Source organism: Ovis aries, chromosome 6 (assembly GCF_016772045.2).
Source record: "Ovis aries strain OAR_USU_Benz2616 breed Rambouillet chromosome 6, ARS-UI_Ramb_v3.0, whole genome shotgun sequence".
Classification (NCBI taxonomy): domain Eukaryota; kingdom Metazoa; phylum Chordata; class Mammalia; order Artiodactyla; family Bovidae; genus Ovis; species Ovis aries.
Window position 1 is genome coordinate 3,891,402 of NC_056059.1, and position 22,626 is coordinate 3,914,027.

At 41.9% G+C, this 22,626-nt stretch overlaps 1 protein-coding gene across 1 annotated transcript in view; it reads left to right on the top strand.

Annotated features, from left to right (window-relative positions):
• The first annotated feature begins 968 nt into the window (after positions 1-968).
• ANXA5 (annexin A5) overlaps positions 969-22,626 on the top strand; it is a 32,336-nt gene continuing 10,678 nt past the window's right edge. Inside the window, exons 1-8 of the mRNA XM_012179394.5 lie at positions 969-1,048; positions 1,219-1,266; positions 14,431-14,515; positions 15,859-15,953; positions 17,146-17,259; positions 19,141-19,231; positions 21,920-21,999; positions 22,410-22,466. Coding sequence (XP_012034784.2) covers positions 1,258-1,266; positions 14,431-14,515; positions 15,859-15,953; positions 17,146-17,259; positions 19,141-19,231; positions 21,920-21,999; positions 22,410-22,466 — 531 coding nt within the window. The 5' untranslated portion in view covers positions 969-1,048; positions 1,219-1,257. The remainder of the gene's footprint in view (positions 1,049-1,218; positions 1,267-14,430; positions 14,516-15,858; positions 15,954-17,145; positions 17,260-19,140; positions 19,232-21,919; positions 22,000-22,409; positions 22,467-22,626) is intronic.

The window sequence follows — 22,626 nt, forward strand, 5'->3', positions numbered from 1 at the left end:
ACAGGACAGGCCCAGGGAAAAATAAACATATAAATAGAGGAGCCAAAGCTAGCTCTCTCTCTCTCCCCCACGCGCTGGGGCGCTCTTCTCCTCGTCCCTTTGGATCGACGTGCTCTCATGCCTCAAAGATGGATTTTCCTGCTATCTTCTAAATAAAATAGAGCTGTAACACTGATTTGTCTAAGAGCTATAACATGGCCCATTCGAGACCTGAGAGCTGTGACACGCCGAGGGGGCTTTAATGTCTGTCATCCAAATCTTTGTTGTGAGGAGACAAAGAACCAAGGAACATACACTCACGTGACAGAGGTTTTGAAATTTTCCAAGTAAGAAACCAAAGAAAAGACATGGCTATCTAACAAGCAAGAAGTGACACTTTCTCTTTTTTTAAAACAAAAATAAACTTGGGAATTTGAGAGCGTGGTCAAAGACGCGCTCTCCTGGACGACAGTGACAGTCCCGGATTCCAAAAAGACGCGCATGCCCCGTGCCGCCCGAGCACTGGGGGAGGCCACGCTCCTGAGGCCACAGAGCGGAGGAACATCCCTCACGCCCACCTCGGAGTCCTGCGCCGGCCCGACGGCCTCCGCGCAGCACGAAGGCCAGACTCTGCCCGGTGCCCTGCGGAGCCGACCCCCTCTGGGTTCCTAAGCAGCAGCGGCCGGGCTCCACCCAGGCTGTGAGGACTGGGAGCAGCCGCGCCCAGCGCAGGCGCGCTGAGGCCTGAGGTGGTCGGGGGCGCGCAGGGGCGGTGCGGGGGGCGCGCAGGGGCGGTGCGGGGGGCGCGCAGGGGCGGCGCCGGGGGCGCGCAGGGGCGGTGCGGGGGGCGCGCAGGGGCGGTGCCGGGGGCGCGCAGGGGCGGTGCCGGGGGCGCGCAGGGGCGGTGCGGTGCGGGGAGCGCCGGGCAGGGCAGGGCCAGGCGGGCGGGGCCGGGCCGAGCCGCTGTGTTTCCGTTGCCTGGAGCAGCCAGTAAGCAGCTGCCGCGGCGTCCTCCGCGCACCCTTGCCGGGTCTGCCGCCCCGCCGCGTTCCCCGCAGTTTGGGTCTGGGTGAGTGAGCGCTCGCCGCGCCCGCAGAGGGAGCGGGGGCGCCGGGCGGGCGCGGCCGCTGGGCGGACAGCGGTCTCCGGTTGCGGGGAGGACGGGCGCCGGGGGTTTGTCTGGGCGCCTCGTGGAGGGGTCAGGTCCGCTGAAGCCGCGGTCTTTTTCTTCTGTTGCAGTCCCGTGTGGCTCACCTTCTCCTGACCTGGGCAGGCGCCATGGCACAGGTAAGGCGGTGCGCCCCCGCGCAGCACTCTTTACCAGCTTTGTAAACTGCTCAGGAGTTTCAGAATTTGTTGGAAAGTCAGAAAAGTTTAAGAGTAAACTGAATCTGCCTACGGGAAATATCCTATTCCTGTTTCGTTCCCCCTTTGCTCCCCTGCCTGGGGAAAGTCCACTGGAACCTGCACCCACCCGGCGCTGCAGCCCGCGGGCGCAGCCGCCGGTGACGTGGCCGGATTTTGTGCGCTTTTTTTTTCGTGAGTAAATGTGTGAAAGGGAGCCTTTCAGAAAGCCTAGAGTTGCTGAAGTTAGAACCAAAGCAAATGCAGCTCACTGGTCATCTGATGCGAACGCATTTCTTTTTTCTTTTGACTTTTTAATTTTCTGTAACTGTTTTGTACTTTAATACTAGGGGTGGGCGTTGGCTTTTTCTAGTAGAGTTGTAGTGGAGCTTTTTCCTATTGCTCAACCTAGCCTCACCCAAAGGAACTGATTCCACCCGGCCCCATGCCAAAAGATTAAACCAAAGAGCTGCTTTTCCTAAGTAACTCGTGCAACGAGTTCTGAATTGAATCTGCCTTGGGAATGTTTCAGAATTTGATTACCTAATAATATTGCTTTCTTTGCTGTGCATATATTTATCAAAAGTGTAGGGAAGAGAAAGTCGTCTAAATTCTGTCGAACTCTGTTAACAGTTGACTGTGTCATACAGTCTTCAACAGTGAATAAAAAAATCGGTACTTAAGACAGCTCCACCCCGAAACTAATTTCACAGAGCCCATCGATCTAACTGGCTTGTTAGAGTCCAGAAACTTTTATTTAAACAAGTGTTTAAACTGCTCAAACAATGCCCTCTTTCATGTATAGTTCACTTAAAAAAAAATCAGATCGACTTACCAAAGTTGAAAAAGGTTTTATAGTCTTCTCCAAGAGAAAATGGGAGGATTAAGAGAAGTTGGTAATTTTATTAAATTTATACAGTACTTCCATTCTTACTTCCTCTTTTGCAGTTACGAATTACAGCAAACCAATTCTCATATTACTTCAAGTGGAAACTTTGGTTTAGATTCTACCTTCATATGGGATTAACTTCGCTGAGAATTATTTTTCCTATCTTGATATGCTGGTGTTGATGTAAATGATGATTTCGAAAGCATCAGAGAATAATTCTCTTTATTCTAGCTCATTCGGCTGTTTCTCTTATCTCTTTTGTAAGTTTACCTCATGATTCCTGAAGTTTTCCAATCAATTCCTTTAATTATGTAGACTCCTTACCCAAAATAGCATAAATGAACACATTTTTTCCAAATGTGGATATTAATAATTTCAAAGAAAATTAATGTAATTACATTAATTAAAAATAATGTAAAAGCCTTTGTATATGCAAAACCTGGGAGATTGGTGACTTGTATTATAGAGTTTTGTATGTGATCTCTATTACGTATAACCAGGACTGTTTTCTAGCCAAGTCAGTTTTTAGTTATCATAAAAGTTACAAGTAATATTAAGAAATACAGTGTTGAATTTTACAGTGACTTTGTTATTATCCTTGGAAACCATGGAAGTGCAATGGTTTGTTAAAATATTTAATATTAAGATGGGAGTTTTGTTGGCTTTGTACTTAACATTTGATGGTGTGCAGAATGCGCACATTATGGAATTGCACTTTCTCCTTTGGGCCCTGAGGTAATTGTAGGAAAGCTGAAGCACTTCAGTGTTAGGTTTCAGACAGTTTCCATGGTAGTTCCATCTGTTGATGTGTGGTGTGGGAACCAAAGGCCTCCACACTGTGGCCATCTGTAGAGTAATAGAATCATGCCTGGCTTGAAGAGGTGCGCATTCTGGCAATTTAAAACGTATTGTTAAATGTGAGTGTCTCTTACTTACTGAAAAATGAAAACATGAACTAAATCTTCCATACCAATGGTTTTCTCTTTTCACTTAATATTGAGACCACCCTGCAGATAACAGCAGATACCCAGGAATCAGTTATCACATACCTAGATGAATGTCATGACTGTTTTATTAAGCAAAGCAGTATTGATAGATCTTTGACAGATAGTATTGCTGAATCTTTGACAGATACCCTGGAGTTTCTTTTTTTATGTAAACAATTACTAGGGATATTTTATACTCTTGTGCATATTTATGTTGATAACATTAATATAATTCATATCAATGCCCCCTTTTTAGTTAAATTTTACCCTAATGATGTCAGTGTAGGGGGACAGAGCTATAGCAAATGTTGGAAACTACTTAAAAGTGACATGATGTATACACAGTGGAATACTACTCAGCCATGAAAAGGAACACATTTGAGTCAGTTCTAATGAGGTGGATGAACCTAGAGCTTATTATACAGAGTGAAGTCAGTCAGAAAGAGAAAGATAAATATTGCATGCTAATGCATATATATGGAGTCTGGAAAGATGGCTGATGAGTTTATTTGCAGAGCAGCCGTGGAGACGCAGACATAGAGAACAGAGCTGTGGACACAGGGAGAGGGGAGGGGAGGGTGAGATTTGTGGAGAGGGTCATGGAAGCGTACATTACCGTGTGTACAATAGGCAGCCAATGGGAATTGCTGTATGGCTCTGTATCAACCTAGGGGGTGGGCTGATACAGAGCATATGTATACCTATGGCTGATTCATGTTGAGGTTTGACAGAAAACAACAAAAAGCAATTATCCTTCAATTAAAAAATAAATAAAATTTTTAAACAGTGACATGATGTTAAATGAATGCGTGTGGAGTTTAGAGGCATTTGTGGGGCAGCTACTACTGGAGCTCTGACCTCTTTCTGGTCCTAATCCTTGTCCGTTAAGTATTGAAATGTGTGAGATTCAGCCATTTAACTGTTATGGGAGAGAAGTGTTCTAACCTGAAGCTTCCCAGTTTTTCTTAAAGAGAGCACACTGGTTAACTGTAAACTACTCATGACATACAAGAAGAATATAAATTACAAATGTGCCTGTGTGTAAACAATACCTGGGTAATATTTACTTTTTCTTTTTTAGATTTGAAACTATTCATTTGGATGGTTTTATTTTTATATGGTTTGAAACCACAGCATTCATGTTATTTTCACGTAAAGTGCCAAATGAATAATAAATTATTATGATTATTGGATCAGTCACATAATCTACTATGTTAACTTTGGATATAAGCTGGTTGAAGATATTTACTAAGGAATAACCAAAGAGCTGTTAAAATTGCCTGAATTACTATATATAGTAAATATTTTTGAATCTTTTCTCACCTTTTTTCCTCTCAACAGTCAACTTCTGATTATAAAAGTGCATTTTTCATTATGTTTTAGGGTCATCTCTTTAATCTGATATGCAGTATTTTGGGTTGGATTTCTTAAATAGAGTCCTGACCTGTTTCTCTCCTCTGGCTTTACTTGCTTACACAGGTTTCTTAAAATCTCAGTATTTAGCTAGAACCAAATTACTTCATAGATAGTCTAATTTATTTAAGTGCTTAAAAATACATTGTGTACTTCTGTGTTCTTTGGTTTGGAAAATCAAGAGTTGGCTCTGTTTCATAGACACATGATCCATATAATACATCTTAATTCAACTTAAGGTTTTTATGTCATTTAGCTATCTTTTAAGATAATGAAACTTTAAAAAGTTAGATTTTTGACTGTCTAAACTTAGTTTTATTTATAGTGTTGTTTACAAGGAGTTAATATCTTCAGGGCATTAGGAATGTCATGAAGCAAAAGGAGGCTACATAATTTTTGGCTAGAAGCTTCATGAACATCATAGTTATCAGCCTGATTCATGTTTGAACTCTCCAAGATTTGAATAAGAAACTGTTTTGATTTGCTTGACATCTTTGCTCAATGACAGTTGACAAAGTCCTGTGCAGAGCAAGCAGTATCAATGGAAATGGAGAAATTTGAAATGACCTTCCTTCCAGAGGAGTTGGCTGGATTTTGAGTGCCTTTTTTCTTGCCATTCACTTTAAGGTCAAATCTCTCTGTAGTTTTTCCCTTCGTGGTTCTTAGGTTAGCTTACCTTTTACCCATAGCCTCTGCTGCTTTGGGTTAGTCTCTCTCAGTTCCTAATTCCTTCATTTTGGATGCTGAGAAAGAACTCGATCCCAAGCTGTTTGACAGCTTTGCAAGCCACTAAGCAATTCATTTTTGTTGTTCAGTTGCTAAGTTATGTCCAACTCTTTGTGACCCTATGGACTGCAGCATGCCAGGCCTCCTTGTCCTTCACTATTTACTGGAGTTTGGTCAAACTCATGTCCGTTGAGTTGGTGATGCCATCCAACCATCTCATTCTCTGTTGTCCCCTTCTCCTCCTGCCCTCAGCCTTTCCCAGCATCAAGGTCTTTTCCAATTGAGTCAGCTCTTCACATCAGGGGGCCCAAGTATTGGAGCTTCAGCTTCAACATCAGTCCTTCCAATGAGTATTCAGAGTTGATCTCCTTTAGGATGGACTGGTTTGATCTCCTTGCAGTCCAAGGGACTCTCAAGAGTCTTCTGCAGCACCTCAGTTCAAAAGCAGCACTTCTTCAGCGCTCAGCCTTCTTTATGGTCCAACTCTCACATCCATACATGACCACTGGAAAAATCATAGCTTGACTATATTGACCTTTGTTGGCAAAGCAATTTGTTGTTCAGTAAACCTAATTCTCTTATCTTGAACTAGTGTCCGTTTGACACAGGTAGCAAGTTAGAGGTCTAGTTCTGAAATAACATTTATTCATATAACCTATATACTATTCTAAAACTTCATAAATATATCAGTTGATTTTTTTTAAACAAAAATTAGTGCTCCTAACACCTTTGCTTTGTGTTTCATGGACACGTCTATTGGTTTGTAGAATATGTAAATCTGTAAGCAGTTGATTATTTGAAAGGAGTGCAGATTCCAGTCGGTGTCGTTTTCTTTGGACTCCAGTTCCTAACTGTTCTCTTTACTTTGCCATTCATGCATATATTTGTGAACGTTTGAAGCTTTTGAATTCCTCCTCTGTGCCAGGATTCTTAGAGGCGGGATATGAAGAGGAGAATGGAACTGAGATTTATTGATACAAAGTTGCCATTGTCCTCTGTGTTTGGTGCTTACTGTACAGTTTTGGAAATAAGTATTACTGTTTCTGTTTCACAGAAGAGGAAATGGAGGTTCCTTAGCTGGTGTTAGTCATAGGGGACAAAAGAGGAAAGGCATGATACCTTGAGGCAGTGAGAGCAAAAGCTCATGCTCAGGGCTGTAGAGGAGTTTGGGAGGCAGGGCCCAGCGCTTCAGGCAGTCTGGTTCTGCTGGATTGAAGGGGCAGGCAGGTGGGGTGATGGAGCCTGCCTTGGGAAAGGGTGCTGGAGAGGCTGTCCAGGAGCCAGAGTTAACACGGGCCATTCTGTAGGGAATGGGGGGCTACCGTATAGTCAGAGGCTGGGCTGTGCCACGGTCAGGTTGGCATTAACGAATATGGCCCCAGGGTCATGCCCGGATGGTGGTGTGGGAGTTGAGGAGGGAAGGGGAGGCTGGACGGCTACTTGGGAGTCTGTTGCTGTAACCACTGTGAAATTTTAAGATCTTAACCTAGGCAGTAGCTGGGACTTTGGGTAGGAGGGGACTGTAGGAGAGAGTGGGCAGATTGGATGCATGAATGAATGGGGGCTAGTGAAGGGCCACCACCCTTCAAGATGAGTGGCTTGCTTGATGAGTGGTAGATTGTGTTTTCCTTTTGAGAAAGGAATGCAGGTTTGAGGTGAGAGAAAAACAGTTCGTAGATTTGTTGACCTTGAGTTCTTTATAAAACATTTAGGTTGTGTAGCGGGTGTATATGGTTTTGCCCTCTTTCATCTCTATAGGTCATCCGTTTGTTTACGTATAAGGGCTTCCCTGATAGCTCAGCTGGTAAAGAATCTGCCTGCAGTGCAGGAGACCCTGGTTCGATTTCCTGAGTGAGGAAGATCCACTGGAGAACGGATAGGCTACCCACTCTACTATTTTTGGGCTTCCCTTGTGGCTCAGCTGGTAGAGAATCCCTCCTGCAATGTGGGAGACCTGGGTTGCGTCCCTGGGTTGGGAAGATCCCCTGGAGAAGAGAAAAACTACCCACTCAGTATTCTGGCCTGGAGAATTCCATGGACTATAATGTTTCATCTCTGTAGGTCATCCTTTTGTTATGTATTATTTATCTCTTCTTGAAACTAAAGATTTGAAGCTTATTTTCTACCTCTGTGTAGGACCAGCCATGTTCATTCTGTCTCATTTCAATGCAAAAGGAAGTTGTGAATCCATGTACACTCTTCTCTAATATGAGAAATCTATAAACTTATTTTCTGAGGCTTTGGTGAGAATGAATTGGTTAGTAAAATAGGTATTCATGTGCTGTGTGCAAAATGGCCCATTGAACAACTAGATACAATAGCCCCTTCATCAGAGGATAATGAATTTGCCCACTTAACTGATTCAAAACTATCACCATTATTCATAGACAGTTAAACTTTCCATTTTATTAGTATTTGCCAAGGGAAGGCATTCTTATAATTAGCAAGGTGGTAGCCATAGGTGCATTAAAGGAATACAACAGAAGTCTAACTTATATTGACAAAAATCTTTATTAAGTTACTAAACCTTTTCTTCTACTGTGTGTGCATGCGGGCCCAGTTGCTTCAGTCGTGCCTGACTCTTGGCAGTCCCATGGACTGTAGCCCGCCAGCTCTTCTGTCCATGGGCTTATCCAGGCAAGAATACTGGGGTGGGTTGTCATGCCCACCTCAGGGATCTTCCCAACCCAGGTATCAAACCTGCATCTCCTCAATTGCAGGAGTCTTTACCGCTGAGTGTAAACTGCTCTATAGAGATGCTTTTTTTACTTACACCTAACATTTAAAGGTCAAAGGTAGTTGAATAACTAGACAAAATAGAAGGAACCAGAAAGGAGCATGAAAGGGAAAGGAAGCTACGTGAAACTTAACAATAGCGATAGTTTGAATTTGAGACTTTGAATTGTAGTTTTTACCTGTTTTGATGGCATTGCGCAATGGGGAAGGTAAGTTACCTAGTTTCTGAGCCCTTGTGATAGATATTTGTCCTGTGTCTCTCACTACTCTTGGAGATTCTGCTTTTTTCTGATATTAATTTACTTTGTGTCTCAAATCATGATCATGCTGCCGTGGCTTTTCCCTTTTCTTGCTTATCTCATTTCCTTCCCAGTACAGTAGTTTTCAATTTTTTTTTCCTCTGCTGATCTCTGAGTCCCATTATCACAGGAAATATTAATGGGCCTGTACTTTGTCTGTTAGATGAGACCTAAGCTGCTCTGACTCGAGAAGAAGGCAGGACTGCCCTTGGCCTTCCCCCCTTGCCCCTTTCTTGGTGACCTCCAGAAGGCTTTCTGCAAAACCTGAGCCTCAGAAGAACCGTACTTAAAACCCACTGTACAGCTGCTCAGCTGCATGGCTTTGCTTAATGATTTCTGGCTCAATTAATACTATCTGGAATGACTGGTAGGTGTTTAGGTATTGATTTCATAGAACTAGATGACAGACCTGAGGAGAGTTTAGTTCTCTGTGCCTTCAGTTTAAAATGTTCCAGACCCAGCTGAATGTTTTCTCATCTTTAAATTTGAAGGGGTATTTCTGTATTATTTTCTTGTGTCTTAAATTCTAGAAAAGCAGCCCTCCACTTGTGTTTTGGTTTAATTTTATTCATTTTATTTTGCATACCTACTCTTGGAAGGTAAAGAACTTTTTCACTTAGAGCAAACAAACAAACAAACAAAGCCCACAAAATTATAGACCTAGAAGAATGGGTAATTTTGACGTTGAGAGTTAGCAGAGTGAATTACATGTTTTGGCCACCTATTGTCTAAGCATATATGATAATTCCCTTGGTTATGGCACTGGTGGCAGGGAATCAGGGTAAATGAGGTGAACTGAGGACAGGTACAGGGAACAGTGGCTGCTTACCCTGGAATTCATCTGGGGAAGGTGTGCGTGTGGAGCTTGAGGCTAGCAGTGATGCTAGGAAGCAGGGTAAGCCCTCTGTGAGTCACTCAGAGTCCCGTTGGCCCAACATAGACGGTTTGGTGTGGGCGAGGGCGGGGATGGAGCCGGAAACGGCTGTCCAAGCAAGGGTTCTGTCTGTGTGACTCATGTCCTGTGATTCACAGCTGGCCCCTTAATGCTGCTGCGTGGCTTTGCAAGCTTTCACGATGACTGATCACGTGGAATGTAGTAAGAGTGTTCCCCAGTTTCTAGAAAACTCTCAGCTGTTATTTCTTCTTCACAGTGCTAAGACGTGAGGAGACAGCCCTGTCTCTTTTTTCCATTCTTCACCTCATTTTCTTCAGGATCAGGGGTCAAATGTCTCTCTTTTCTAAGGCAAACCCCTCCTGTCTCCTGTTCTTAATCTCTTCCCTATTTTTAACTTCTGTTATTACTGGCAGCTTCTTCAGAGCCTGTAAACTGGATAAAGTGTTAAAAAAAAAAAATATATATATATATGTATAAAACCCCACCTGTTTGTAGGATGGGAGTTCACAGAGATGCTCTGCCTCTCAATTCAGTCGTCAGTGTCCTTCAGCCAGACTTTCACCACCACCAGAGACCTCCTGGTTGCCAGGCCCAGTGGCCCCTTTCCCACCTTTTCTCTCACGTGGCTCACGCCCTGTTTGCACACTGCCTTTTCTTCCTTTCCTTGCTTTGGCTTCTGTTCCATCACCTTCTTTGGATTTTATCTTTTTGCCTTTGGGAGGCTGAATAGCATCCTAGTCAAGAGCCCACAGTCCCGTGGCCTGTGTTCCGTCCCAGCTCTGCTGCTTGTTTGCTTGCCGGTCACTTGAGTGACCTGCCAAACCCTTCTAAGCCAGCGTGTTTCTTCATATGTGAAATGGGGTTTCACTGAGGACCCCGTGAAGCTCTGAGCTCATTGCTGCTCTCGCTGATATTATCTGCTCTTCTCATTGTCGATGACTTCCCCTTCTCTGGCTCTTCTTTCCATTCCATTAGTATTGTCTTTGGTGACAGACGCCACGCACAGCTCCGGTTACCACTGATGTGCCCCAGCAACTGACAAGCCTGCTGTTGGTTCAGTTTGTGGAGAAAGACAGAACCAGCCATCCTCTTCCCTTTCCAAAAAGCAAGTCATCCTGAATGGCTTCTTTCTGCCTTGGCCCCGGCCCTTTCCATTTCTCCTGCTCCTGACTTTGATCAGGTCTGTTTTAAGCTTCTTCTGTTTAGTCGTTTTTAAGCCAGTCCTTCTGTCTCCACTCATGCACAGTTCTGTCCTGTTCTCCCCGCTGCTGCCCTGCGGAGTCAGCTTTGTTCTTCCCTGTTGCTGAAATGCCCTCCAGGGGCTTCCCTTGCCATCCGGGGAAGTCTGGCTTTGTGGCTTCCAGCCTTCCTTTTCCCTCTGTGGTGACGACCTTTCCCTTCTTTGTGTTTCTCTCCAGTCTTCCTGCTTGTTCCAGGCTGTTGAAACGCTTAACCCCTTGTCCAAAATGCCACGTGGGTTCCTTCTCTCACATCTGTATGCCCCTTGAAATACCTGCCTGCCCTTCGCTGTTTTCCTGAGCTTGCCTGGCAAAATCACAGGCATCTCTTCAGACACTGGGGGGAAGTTTCTCTTTCTTTATTTTTGACACATTTCGAACTTTTTATTTTATATTGGTATATAGCCAATTAAGAATGTTGTGATAATTTCAGGTGAACAGTGAAGGGGCTCAGCCATACATATACATGTATCTATTCTCCCCCCAAAGTCGCCTCCCATCCAGGCTGCCACATAAAATTGAGCAGTTTGCTGTGCTATATAGTAGGTTGATCCGTTTTAAATATAGCAATGTGCACACGTCTATCCCAAACTCCTTAACTGTCCCTTGCTATGGGGAAGGTTTTCTGATTTCTTTTCTTCCCGCTTTTCCCATCTTAGTCCCTCCTTCGTGTGCTCACATCACCCTAATGGAACTTCCGTGTGAATATACTCTATTGCACTTGATTATTTACATGTCTGTCATTTTCTCTTAGGGGATCATGACTTTTCCTAGTGATGAGTGGCATGAGGAAGCCATTCAGAAAATGGTTTTGAATGAATAAATAAGCAGACAGGTGAACTGAGTCATTCAAGTTCTCACACTGAGAAATCCCATGGCATTTATTCGTTTTTGTGATGATGTTGATGGTATCTTTCTCACCGATTTGAAGTGGTCTTACTAAACAGAAATTGCAGTTGGACTTGAGAGAAATAAGTTTCCTAACCCATGCTAATTTTGAAGGGCCCGTTGCCTCAGATCTTAGTGGTTTTTCTCCCAACCTAATGTTCTTGTTTTAATCACGTTGAACCGTTTGAAGCCTCTGGTATCCAGCCATTTCAGATGCTAGTTGCAAGTCCCGATTGTCACCTGTGCTTCCGACTGACTGATTGGAGTTTCCAGTGGCTGCATCATTGGCTTATAGAACTCAAAAAAACACTTTACTTACTAGATCACTGGTTGATTATAAAAGGATACAACTCAGGAACAGCCAGATGGAGAGATACGTAGGGCAAGGTATTCGGGAAAGAAAGCATCCTGTGTCATTTATGGGGTCTGAAGAGCTCGGGTACCATAGTCCTTTATGTCTCAGTGCAGAAGAGAATTCAGTAAGAGGTAAAGTGATAGATAAGTGATTTCTTAGAATAGGACGCTTGTGAGGCTTACAAGTGGATGGGGGAGAAATGCCATGCCGAGAGTTTACTGGGCTGCAGTTTTATAATCAAAGGAAAAGTGGGGAGAGGGAGAAGACTTCTTTGTCTTCCTTGAGTAGACATCATGTTTCCGTCATCAGCTCCTCCTCCAGGGTGGGCAGGGGAGTTTTCTCATCCCTACGTGGTCAAGCCAGGTCCACAAATTATTGTTTTCCACGTGTGAGGAGAAGGTAGGGGTGGGGATGAAAGTTGCTGCCAGTCAGTAGTCTGGGTTGGGAGATCAAACTGAGAAACATCTCTTCCCTGGGATTTTGTACTTTTGGCCACATCTTTATAGCCCTAAGGTCTTCCTGTAGGTTCTCTCAAGGCTAACTGTTTAGAGGAAAGAAGAATCTTTCTTCTTTCTTTGAATGAGAGGAAACTACTGTTAAAAATTTATTCTCACAGTTGTTAAAATGTAAGGAAGAATTTCAAGACTATTGCAGTAAGGGTCATGACTATTTCAGTAGAAGAGATTGGGTTCAAGTGCAAATGGAGCAAAGGCAGCTGGGGATGTATAACCATTGAGCAGACTGAGGGTGCCCATAGGTGGGGAGTTACTGAGAGGAGACATCAAGGGCAGAGAGGTTCTTTTTGAACTGGCCTAATAGGATTAAATTAAAAGACGCTTACTCCTTGGAAGAGAAGTTATGACCAACCTAGATAGCATAGTCAAAAGCAGAGACATTACTTTGCCGACTAAGGTCCATCTAGTCAAGGCTATGGTTTTTCCAGTGGTCATGTATGGATGTGGGAGTTGGACTGTGAAGAAAGCTGAGCACTGAAGAATTGATGCTTTTGAACTGTGGTGTTGGAGAAGACTCTTGAGAGTCCCTTGGACTGCAAGGAGATGCAACCAGTCCATTCTAAAGGAGATCAGTCCTGAGTGTTCTTTGGAAGGAATGATGCTAAAGCTGAAACTCCAGTACGTTGGCCACCTCATGAGAAGAGTTGACTCATTGGAAAAGACTCTGATGCTGGGAGGGATTGGGGGCAGGAGGAGAAGGGGACGACCGAGGATGAGATGGCTGGATGGCATCACTGACTCGATGGACGTGACTTTGGGTGGACTCCGGGAGTTGGTGATGGACAGGGAGGCCTGGCGTGCTGCAATTCATGGGGTGGCATAGAGTTGGACATGACTGAGTGACTGAACTGAACTGAATAGGATTCGTGCTAAAGGCAGTCCACAGATTCATTTGTCAAAGATGGAAGAGGAGGAACTTGAATAGTTACTAAGTATTGGGGGGATTCTCTGTAAACTGACTCAGCAAGATTCTTGTGCAGCTGGGCTTGGCAGGCTGGACTTGTGCAGCTGGACTTGTCAAAAAGAAGGCTCTGAGGTTTCTGTCTAAAGTTTGGTCAAGGAGAAAATCTGTCTCCTGAATCTCAAGTGCTACTTCCGGAGGGGTAATTCAGTCCACTGAAGAGAGGTCACTGAGCTGACCTCTGGTGCTGTGTCCCATGGAAGTTCTTCCCCAAGGATAGTGCTCTTTTTTTTGTCATCTTTTTTTTGTTTGTTTCATTGGTTGGTGTTATGATATTGTTGGCAAATGCAGCAATTGGATGTTAAGGTAGAAGAGAATTTTTTTCCTTGTAGGAGATTGCGCTTCCATGCCTTCATCATAAAACACAAGTGATTATAAACCAGACAAGCATTCTCAACCTCCATTCCTTGTAACTGTTTATTTCTCAGTTTTACATGGAACCTTGCCAGGAGTTGTGAGGTACTTCAGGAACATTTATTAGTAAAAATAAATCCTGGGAGCCTCCTTTTATCACAAGATAAAAATTTATGGCTCGGGATTAGTAAAGCCTTTGGATTCTAAAGATCTATTGATATTATAAACATTTTTTAAAATATTAAAATACTTGGATGATTAAAGGTACTATATATGATAAAATAGGAAATCTTATAAGTAGAATATTCTGATAATTCTAATATATCTTTATACAACTCTAAATTCAGAAATTTGTATTCTTCGGGCACATGAGCAACTGAGTATCTTTTCAGGTTTTGCCGAACCTTCAAATCCCTGAGAGATAGGACTAGATGTATTAAAAGCATCGCTTAGAGTTGAGCGCTTAGGGTAAGGCATCAAATTCTAATACAGGCTGAGCATGCATGCAAATCAGAGTGATGAGAGACTGAATGGGAAACAAGCCTGTAAGGAGGCGCCCTCCATGAACCAGGACATGCTGGTGGGGCTTGCTCACTGGGGCGGTGCCTGCAGGCAGGACAGCAGCCTTCCCACTCCTGGGAGTGCAGGTGGGCCCAGAGAGCGCGTGTGCTGAATCCATGCACTGACTGAATCCATGCACTGCTGATCCACGTTGTAATGGTGTATTTCCCATTTCAAATGAAGCTATGTATCTTACTAAATTAATGTAAAGTCTGAACATGATATAGAGGAAACTTATGCTGTTTGTGGTCTTAGTCATGCTGTTAATAATAAAAAATGTTCCCGAGCCAGGTTCTCAGAGGCACCGTGACTGACTTCCCTGGATTCAATGAGCGGGCCGATGCAGAAACTCTCCGGAAGGCCATGAAAGGCCTGGGTAAATTCAGCTTTCTTTTTGTTCTAAAAAAAATGTGACACTTGTTTTTCTGAACAAAAAGTCTTGTTTTACAGTAAGACTAATTTTAGAATGTTTTGAGCTGAATGTACATAGAAGGAATAGGTAATTAAGATAACAAAAATAATGACTAACCATCAATATTCAGTCTGTAGAACTGGACAGGAGTTAAATTCAGCCTCTTTATGTTTTTAGCTTTTCAGCTTTACCTGCACAGTAGCTGATTGAGTAGACAAGCAGACATATCTGAGGGTGATGAGATGTGTAGCCTTTTGCTCTCAGTGTCTGATCAGATATCTGGTTCTGTAAGTGTCTTACATCTCACTGTCTTCTCTTTTGCTGTTTTTTTTTTTTTTTTCCTTTTTTTTTTTTTTTGCCCTTTTGGAAACCTCTCACCGTGGGAATTCCCGCAGATAACTGCTCCCCTCATCCTCAGGCTCCTCCTACACTAATGTCCATGTGACATCTTTCTCAGTCTTGATGCTCTGACCCCAGCGCTCCGCTTTCTGAACGTCTCATGAGGTCTCCTGCTGTAGCAGGGCCAAGTGCAGGCCTTCTGGCCTTGCACGGCCTTCCCTGGCGTTCCAGCCCACTTTCTCGCCAGCTCACATCACCGCCTGGTGTGTCCCCTGACCCAGCTGCTCTCTGGTGATGAGGAAAGACCTGCATCTTCCTACTGCTGAGCTTTTCCTGAATTCTAAAAGCCAGTTTCCCTTCTTTATATCACTGCCCAAAGCCTGTCAAAATCTTTTCATCCTGTAAGACTCTTTTGGGTGGGATTTACCTTTTCCAAGAAGCTTTTCCCAAAACTGTCTTCCACTACTTATCAGCTTAGAGAACCTCCTCTGAACCTCCGTGTAACTCCTGGACCTCTCCTAAGGTCCTTGTCACATTCTACCTTAGCTTGCGATCATTTGTATTTTTGTATTTTTTTTTTTTCCCTACATTGTTTGTAACTTGAAACCAGGGTCTTTATCTTTTCTCCTTTCTCAATATCCTGTAACTCCCAACACGTTATGCCTTGTGAAGAAGTGTTATTTGAATAACTTTTGTTTCAAGAAAAAATAGGTGCATTAGTTTTTAAAAAGTGAGAAGAATTTTTGCATCTACTTTATCATGTTTAGGGGAAATAGTTGGAATACTTCCAAAAATAGCATTGTTGGAAATAGTAACATTTTCATATTGTAAATTTCACATTTTAATAAATGGTTTAATAAAATATTTTTTGTGAGGCAAGGAATTGAAGTGACTGGGGATCTGGTTACAAAGGTTTTTGAGAGAGGGGGCATGGGAGCCATGGTGTAATGGTTCAAACGTAATTGCAGGCACGGATGAGGAGAGCATCCTGACTCTGTTGACATCCCGCAGTAATGCTCAGCGCCAGGAAATTGCTGTGGCTTTTAAAACTCTGTTTGGCAGGGTAAGACCGTACTTCATCCCAAGGTAGAACTGTGAGAGCAGCTTTATCTTTTAAGACTGGTTTGAAAATCTACTGATATTCGTTTGTAAATATCATTTATTTTATGATCCTGACATCCTGTTCCCCCTTTTCTCTTTTCTAGTTTCTTAGTTATGAGCTGTTGGTTAAGGTGCTCACCCAGCTTCCTTTGATGTGGTTGATTTTCCTTGCTTGACACCATGAATCGCTGAAAGATCTCATGGTGCTAACAGCCCTCTTCCCTTCTGTGTTCCATAGTCAGGATTGCTGTATTATCTCCCAGGTGTAAGCCTGTATTGCAGCGTGTTTTGTTACGGCGCAGTCATAGTCTGGTCCCATTGGAGGGATGTTTTAATAAATGAATTTTAATTCATTGGTTTAAATGTTCTTACTTGATTAACAACTCAAAACTAAATTTGTTACTAAGTGAATTAGTACAGACATGAAAAGCTGAATGTACTTTTGTCATTCTGACAATTTTTGTTCATTATTTCGAGAAACAAATAAAAAGGGGAAGAAAAGAATTTTAAACACAAGTTCTGTTTACCTGTGTCCTGAAACTGAAATGGGTGCGAAGTACTGCTTGTATCTTTGAAATTACACAGATAAGTTCTCCATAGTAGCAACTGTCCTGCAGTAGTCAGGGACATAGTAATGAACATAATCTGTTATGTTCTGAAATACATAATCCATTATGTTTTAGAACATATTCTGTATTAGAACATAGCATGTTGTATATTATAATATTATTAGATATAGAGAGAAGAGAAAACATTGTTTTGTTTAGATTCAATAGGCCAAATTGTATTCCTTGTAAAAATGCATTTATGATTTTTGGTGGGGGGGGGGGTATTTTTTTTGCAATAGACATGGTTCTCAGAACAGTATTTTAAAAATATTTTTAGCTTACTTTAAAAATAGTTTTTAAAATCTCTGAAAGTAAGAAAAACATCTTAAAAACAAATACCTTGACACATGAGTGTCTTTGCTCACATGGTAGGTCAGATATCAAAAGTACATCATGCAAGGCTGTAGGGTATTGTTTATCTCATTCATCTTACTTGGAGATAGCAATGTAAAGAATTCATTAGTGCAGAGGGCTGTTGTTCATGTATAAGAAGAGTCTCCTTAAAATTTCTGCCTGGTTCACAACTTTATATTTTCTGTGTCCTAGGACCTTCTGGATGACCTGAAATCAGAACTGACTGGAAAATTTGAAAAATTAATCGTGGCTCTGATGAAACCCTCTCGGCTTTATGATGCCTATGAACTGAAGCATGCTCTTAAGGTAAAAAGATGAGTGCAAGGAACATTCTTGTCATGAACAATATTATTTTGTGTTGGTAATTACTTGATGGTGTTTTTTATATTAAAACAAACTGATTTCACTGAGGGTTTCTTGAATGACAGAATTGTAGGAGGCAATAAGAAAAGGAGGGAAAAAATGACATGTATATTATTTGACCCTTTTGTATAGTTAACTCAATAATAGTGTTTTTTTTTTAATTTTTAATATATTTTACAGACCTCTATGTTTTATTTCATGCTTGTTTCCTAATTTTGAGATATGTTTTCAAAATGTTACAGATTAGTTATTCAGTCCTTTAGTTTGGAAAGTGAAAGTGAAGTCTCTCAGTCGTGTCTGACTCTTTGTGACCCCATGGGCTGTAGCTCACCAGGCTTCTCCATCCATGGGATTCTCCAGGCAAGAATACTGGAGTGGGTAGTTTGGAAAGTTACCTGATTAGGAAACAATATTGTGAATAGTTTTAGCTTAAAAGATGAAGTTTTTAAGTGAAGAGGACTTTGGGACTTTGAGATAAAGATTTTCTAGTACCCTTTTGTACTTTTCTGTACTTCTGAATACTAAAATAAAGCAGCTGGTAAGCTTGATATAATTTCATTGTAGCAAGTAACCTAAATGTGTATTTCCTTGCTTCCTGTTTGGAATGTTGTATAAAATATGGCTACATTGAATCATTTGTTTATGTTTACCGGAGTGGAAGTAGCTCAGCCCTTAGTATCTAGGTTTTGCATGAGCAAACAAATTAACAACTAGATCCTCATGTAGCTCAGGTGGAGGGAAGAGAGGGCTTGTCAAGTTAGAGCCTTTCTATGCTGCTTCATTTTCTTACAGTGATTCTCTGGAATAAAGAAAATCTTTCTTCAGCCTTCTGGAATGTTAGTGAAAGTGAAAGTGAAGTCGCTCAGTCTGACTCTTTGGGACCCTGTGGACTATAGCCCACCAGGCTCCTCAGTCCATGAGATTCTCCAGGCAAGAATACTGGAGTGGCTTGCCATTTCCTTCTCCAGGGGATCTTTCCAACCCAGGGGTCGAACCCAGGTCTCCTGCCTTGCAGGCAGACGCTTTAACCTCTGAGCTACCAGTAGCTAAAATTTTGCCAGAGCATAAACCTAGTTTTTTTCAGTGTTTCATTTTTGGTAAAGAAACAGAAATATAAGAAATCAAGTCTTCAGTATGTTATTGTTTAAAATTAAGTTCAGCTGCGTCATTGCTTGTATCTTCTAGTTTAGCAATGTAGTTAAGACTTTTACCAGGAAGGAGAACAAACTACAGTTACTCTTCAGAACTACAGATAGCAAGTGCCGGTTCCTTTATACTGATCCAATAACTGGTTGCTAATAGCTAAGCCATGGTACATTTATTGTTACCTTCATTATAGAATTTCCCTCTGATCCATAGAGCACTTAATTTGAGGGCAGAACTGCTTATGCTTTGAGGTATATGACTTAAGTGTCAGTGTTCATCTGTGTAAATTTATGTAAATTTTTCATTTTAATATTTTACTATTTTTATCATTTCCTGTTTCATAAAATGTTTCATTTTTAAACTATTTAGAATTAAACCGATAAAATTACAAATTTATGTGATCTGTTATATATTATATATACACATAACATACAATAAACATTTTTTATTAGACAAAAAATGATAAAATTGTCTTCAGAAAGAAAATTAATATGAAATTTTGTATTTCTATAACTAATAGAACCCATATACAAGAAGTGAATGTTATGTTGGATAATATTTCTGTATTTTTGCAATTTGAATAACAGCTATTCTGGGAAAATCACTTTCTTTTTAATCTTATTAGCATGGTTTTTTTTTTTTTTTTTTTAATTCTGTAAAAAATAAATCTCCAAACAGGGAGCTGGGACAGATGAAAAAGTCCTGACAGAAATCATTGCGTCAAGGACACCTGAAGAACTGAGAGCCATAAAACAAGTTTATGAAGAAGGTAAATGTTTTGAATCATATTTCCCTTTGTTTCTGTGGTCACTGTTTCATTTCTCCAAAGTAAGTGCAGTTCTTCAGAGTTCCAGGAGGTAGGCCGTACACAAGGCGATGAGTGAATGAATGAGTAAACAGATAAGCAACAATTCAAAGTAGTTTCTTTTTCAGGAGGAAAAGACTGCCTTTTTTCTGTACCTGTAACTATTTTAATATTTGTAGAAACCTTCTGATGAGGATGGAGCTTATTTTCACACAGGATTTACAGTCAGTGTAGGAATATACAGGTTGTCTCTTTTACACTAAATTTAAGATGTAAGTGTTCTTTCTTCCTTAAAAACATTGCTTTATGTTAGTAGAAGTTAAAAGTTACTGAAAAGGAAACCTCACCCAAATCAGAGGTGATAATGTCTGAGTACTTGTATGTTGTTTTAGCTAAGCACAGTACTTGACTGCTCTGCATTTTGACTTTTCTTTTTTTTAATAAATTTGTGTGTGTGTGTGTGTGTGTGTGTGTGTAAAAAAATCTTTGATTTGATCTGAAGCATATCCTGTTAATGGAACCAAAAGAATGTAATGAAAAGTAGAAGTAGAGTTCTTTTCTCATCATATTTTCCCTAGAGGACTCTGCCCTCTGCCTGGCTGAGGAGGATCAGACCATCCAGGTTGTCAACTCAGTCAGCAGGCCTCCAGGCCTAGCACCTGCAGCTTGGAAAACAGGTTCCTGTCTCGCCATTAGTTTGTTCATCTTAGAAATGACACTGGAACCCAGCTACTTAGAACTGTGAACTCGGTGGCAGCTAAATAATGACCTTTTGAATTGCTGGATTTTCCTTTCCTGCTCCTGTTTTTATTGTTGGATAGGGCCAAGCCACTAAAGCAAAGGGGATATATGTGTCTCAGGGGATATATGTATCACTGTTGATTCTTACCTGGTATAATATTCAGCTGTCTCTTTCCCGGGATGTTGACACTGATGAGTGAGCCTTTGTACCGCTGGATGGCAGATGTGGTGCCTAAGAGGATAGTACCTGTGTGTGGTCCGTCCATCCCTGTGTTCGTGTGTACCTGCTCTGTGTCCAGCAGTGGACTGGCTGTCATGAAGGATGCAAAAGGTGCTCCTGTCCTCAAGGAGTTTGCAGTCTGTTTCTGACGTGACTTAGAAAAACTTCAAGAGTTAAAGGCTAGTAAAGGTCAAAACGTGTTTAATGCAAGAATTCACTCAGAGAAGAGAAGTCATTGTGGCTTTGGGTGTTAAAGGGAGGCTTCACAGTGCAGTCGGACACTGAGCCAGGGTTTCCAGGCGGGATGGGCTTTGCGTGGGTGAAGTGGGCATTTTCAGCCCCATGTACCCGCTGAGTGCCGTGGTATGGAGACAGGGTTGAGGGACAGAGAGGACCTGACTGGTGGGGGGGATATGCACGTCCACAGTGGAGATAGGCTAAACGGAACAGCTGCAGTCAGCCTCTGTTACAGGTGGTCTCGTACGGCTAGAATAGAAGCTTGGGCATGCTTCAAAGGCACTGTAAGCTCCTGAATGGATGGTGGGGAGACAAAAGGGACAATTGAGGGAGGGGGAAGACTTGAGACTGATTAGGTAGCTGTATTGGGGGAGGTAAGCTGGCCAATTGTGGCTCAGCCTAGGTTGATGGGAGGTATGAGGCAAATACATCAGAAAGAGATGAAATATTTAAAAGCATTTGATGGTTGATTATATATGTATAGGTGTTGGAGTAAAGGAAGGAACAAAAAATTCCATCAAAGTTTTTGTATTTGAGCCACTGATTGAAATAGATATATATCTCTTTTGTACTTCTAGAAGGAGAAGTTTCAAGCTTTTCAAGTTTGTCTCCTTTCAAATAACGAAGTTTTTAAATGCCTTGGAGTAACACCTTCAGTGGGCTCAGTGGTAAAGCATCTGCCTGCCAGTGCAGGAGATGCAGGTGTGATCCCTGGGTTGGGAAGATCCCCCGGAGAAGGAAATGGCAACCTACTCCAGTATTCCTGCCTGGAGAATTCCGTGGACAGAGGAGCCTGGTGCAGTATCATCCATGAGATTGTGGAAGACGCCGTTAGCGACAGACTTTCACTTGCAGTACCTTCTGTAGCTGTTCCTTGAATAGTAGCTGGTAGAGAGACAGTGAAAGGTGCCTCTGGACTTGTGCAAATCCTCGTTCTCCCCTTTGCTGTGGTTTTATGTTGAACAGCTGGAAATAGAGGGGGGAAAGACATATTTAAAAATATCCCTGCTGTCTCAGAAATAACTCTGTTGCAGAGGAGAAATATCTTGTTAGGGAAAGGCTATTCCCAAAGGAAAAAAGTTCAGAATATTAGAGAATGGGAGACTTTAGGAAATGAATCATGTGAAATACTTGAAAGGAAAGCAAAGCAAAAATTTGAGGTTAAGATTGATTATATTTTAGAAGCTTTCCGGCATCATCCAGTATCTACATAACTGCATTTCTAAAAGACTAAGTCATGATTTAGGTTTGAACCAAATGCTTTTGGGAGACTGTTTTCATCCAGCCTCTCACTCAAAGCATTTACCCTTCAGTCTGTAGAGCACTCAGAGAAGGATAAACTATTATGCTAATCAAATATTTCTTCTTTCATGTCTCTTCCATTTGATTCATGCAGCAAGATACCCTTTTCTAGTTGACAGAAGCTGTAAATAAGTGACATTATTCTGTTGCAGAGTATGGCTCGAGCCTGGAAGATGATGTGGTGGGGGATACTTCAGGGTACTACCAGAGGATGTTGGTGGTCCTCCTTCAGGTATTGGCTAGAGACTATTTGTGGTTTGACTAAAAATCTAAAGCTGGACTAGTCTGAAATTGGTTAAGTAAGGTCACTTAAAATTCTTGCAATTATTTCTGGTACTTGCTTGATTCTGGCTCTGTGGTGCCAGTGTTTGTATTTCAGCATATCTGACCTGAATTCTTAATAGCTAACTCATAGTTGCTTCCTTTTTTTTTAATACCACTATCTTCTTTTATTCATAGATTTTAAAACCAAAAGGGTTAGGTTGGTTTTGAAGAGTGCTTGTTTGATAATCTAAAATAGTAAAAGCATATTATTCCTAAGAGAAAAAGCTCTATGTGCATAACCATCTGGTGGAGCTGTTGTTTTTTTTTTTTTGAATGAAAATGCTCATGTCATCCAATAATATGACATATCTCTTCTAGGCTAATAGAGACCCTGACGCTAGAATTGATGAAGCACAGGTTGAACAAGATGCTCAGGTAAGTGAGACTTAGGTGATGACTTTATTATGACATAAAAGAAAACCATGCTAATGGAAAACCATAACGTCTTATGCTACCTGCTAAGTCACTTCAGTCATGTCCGACTCTGTGTGACTCCATAGACGGCAGCCCCCGTCCCTGGGATTCTGCAGGCATG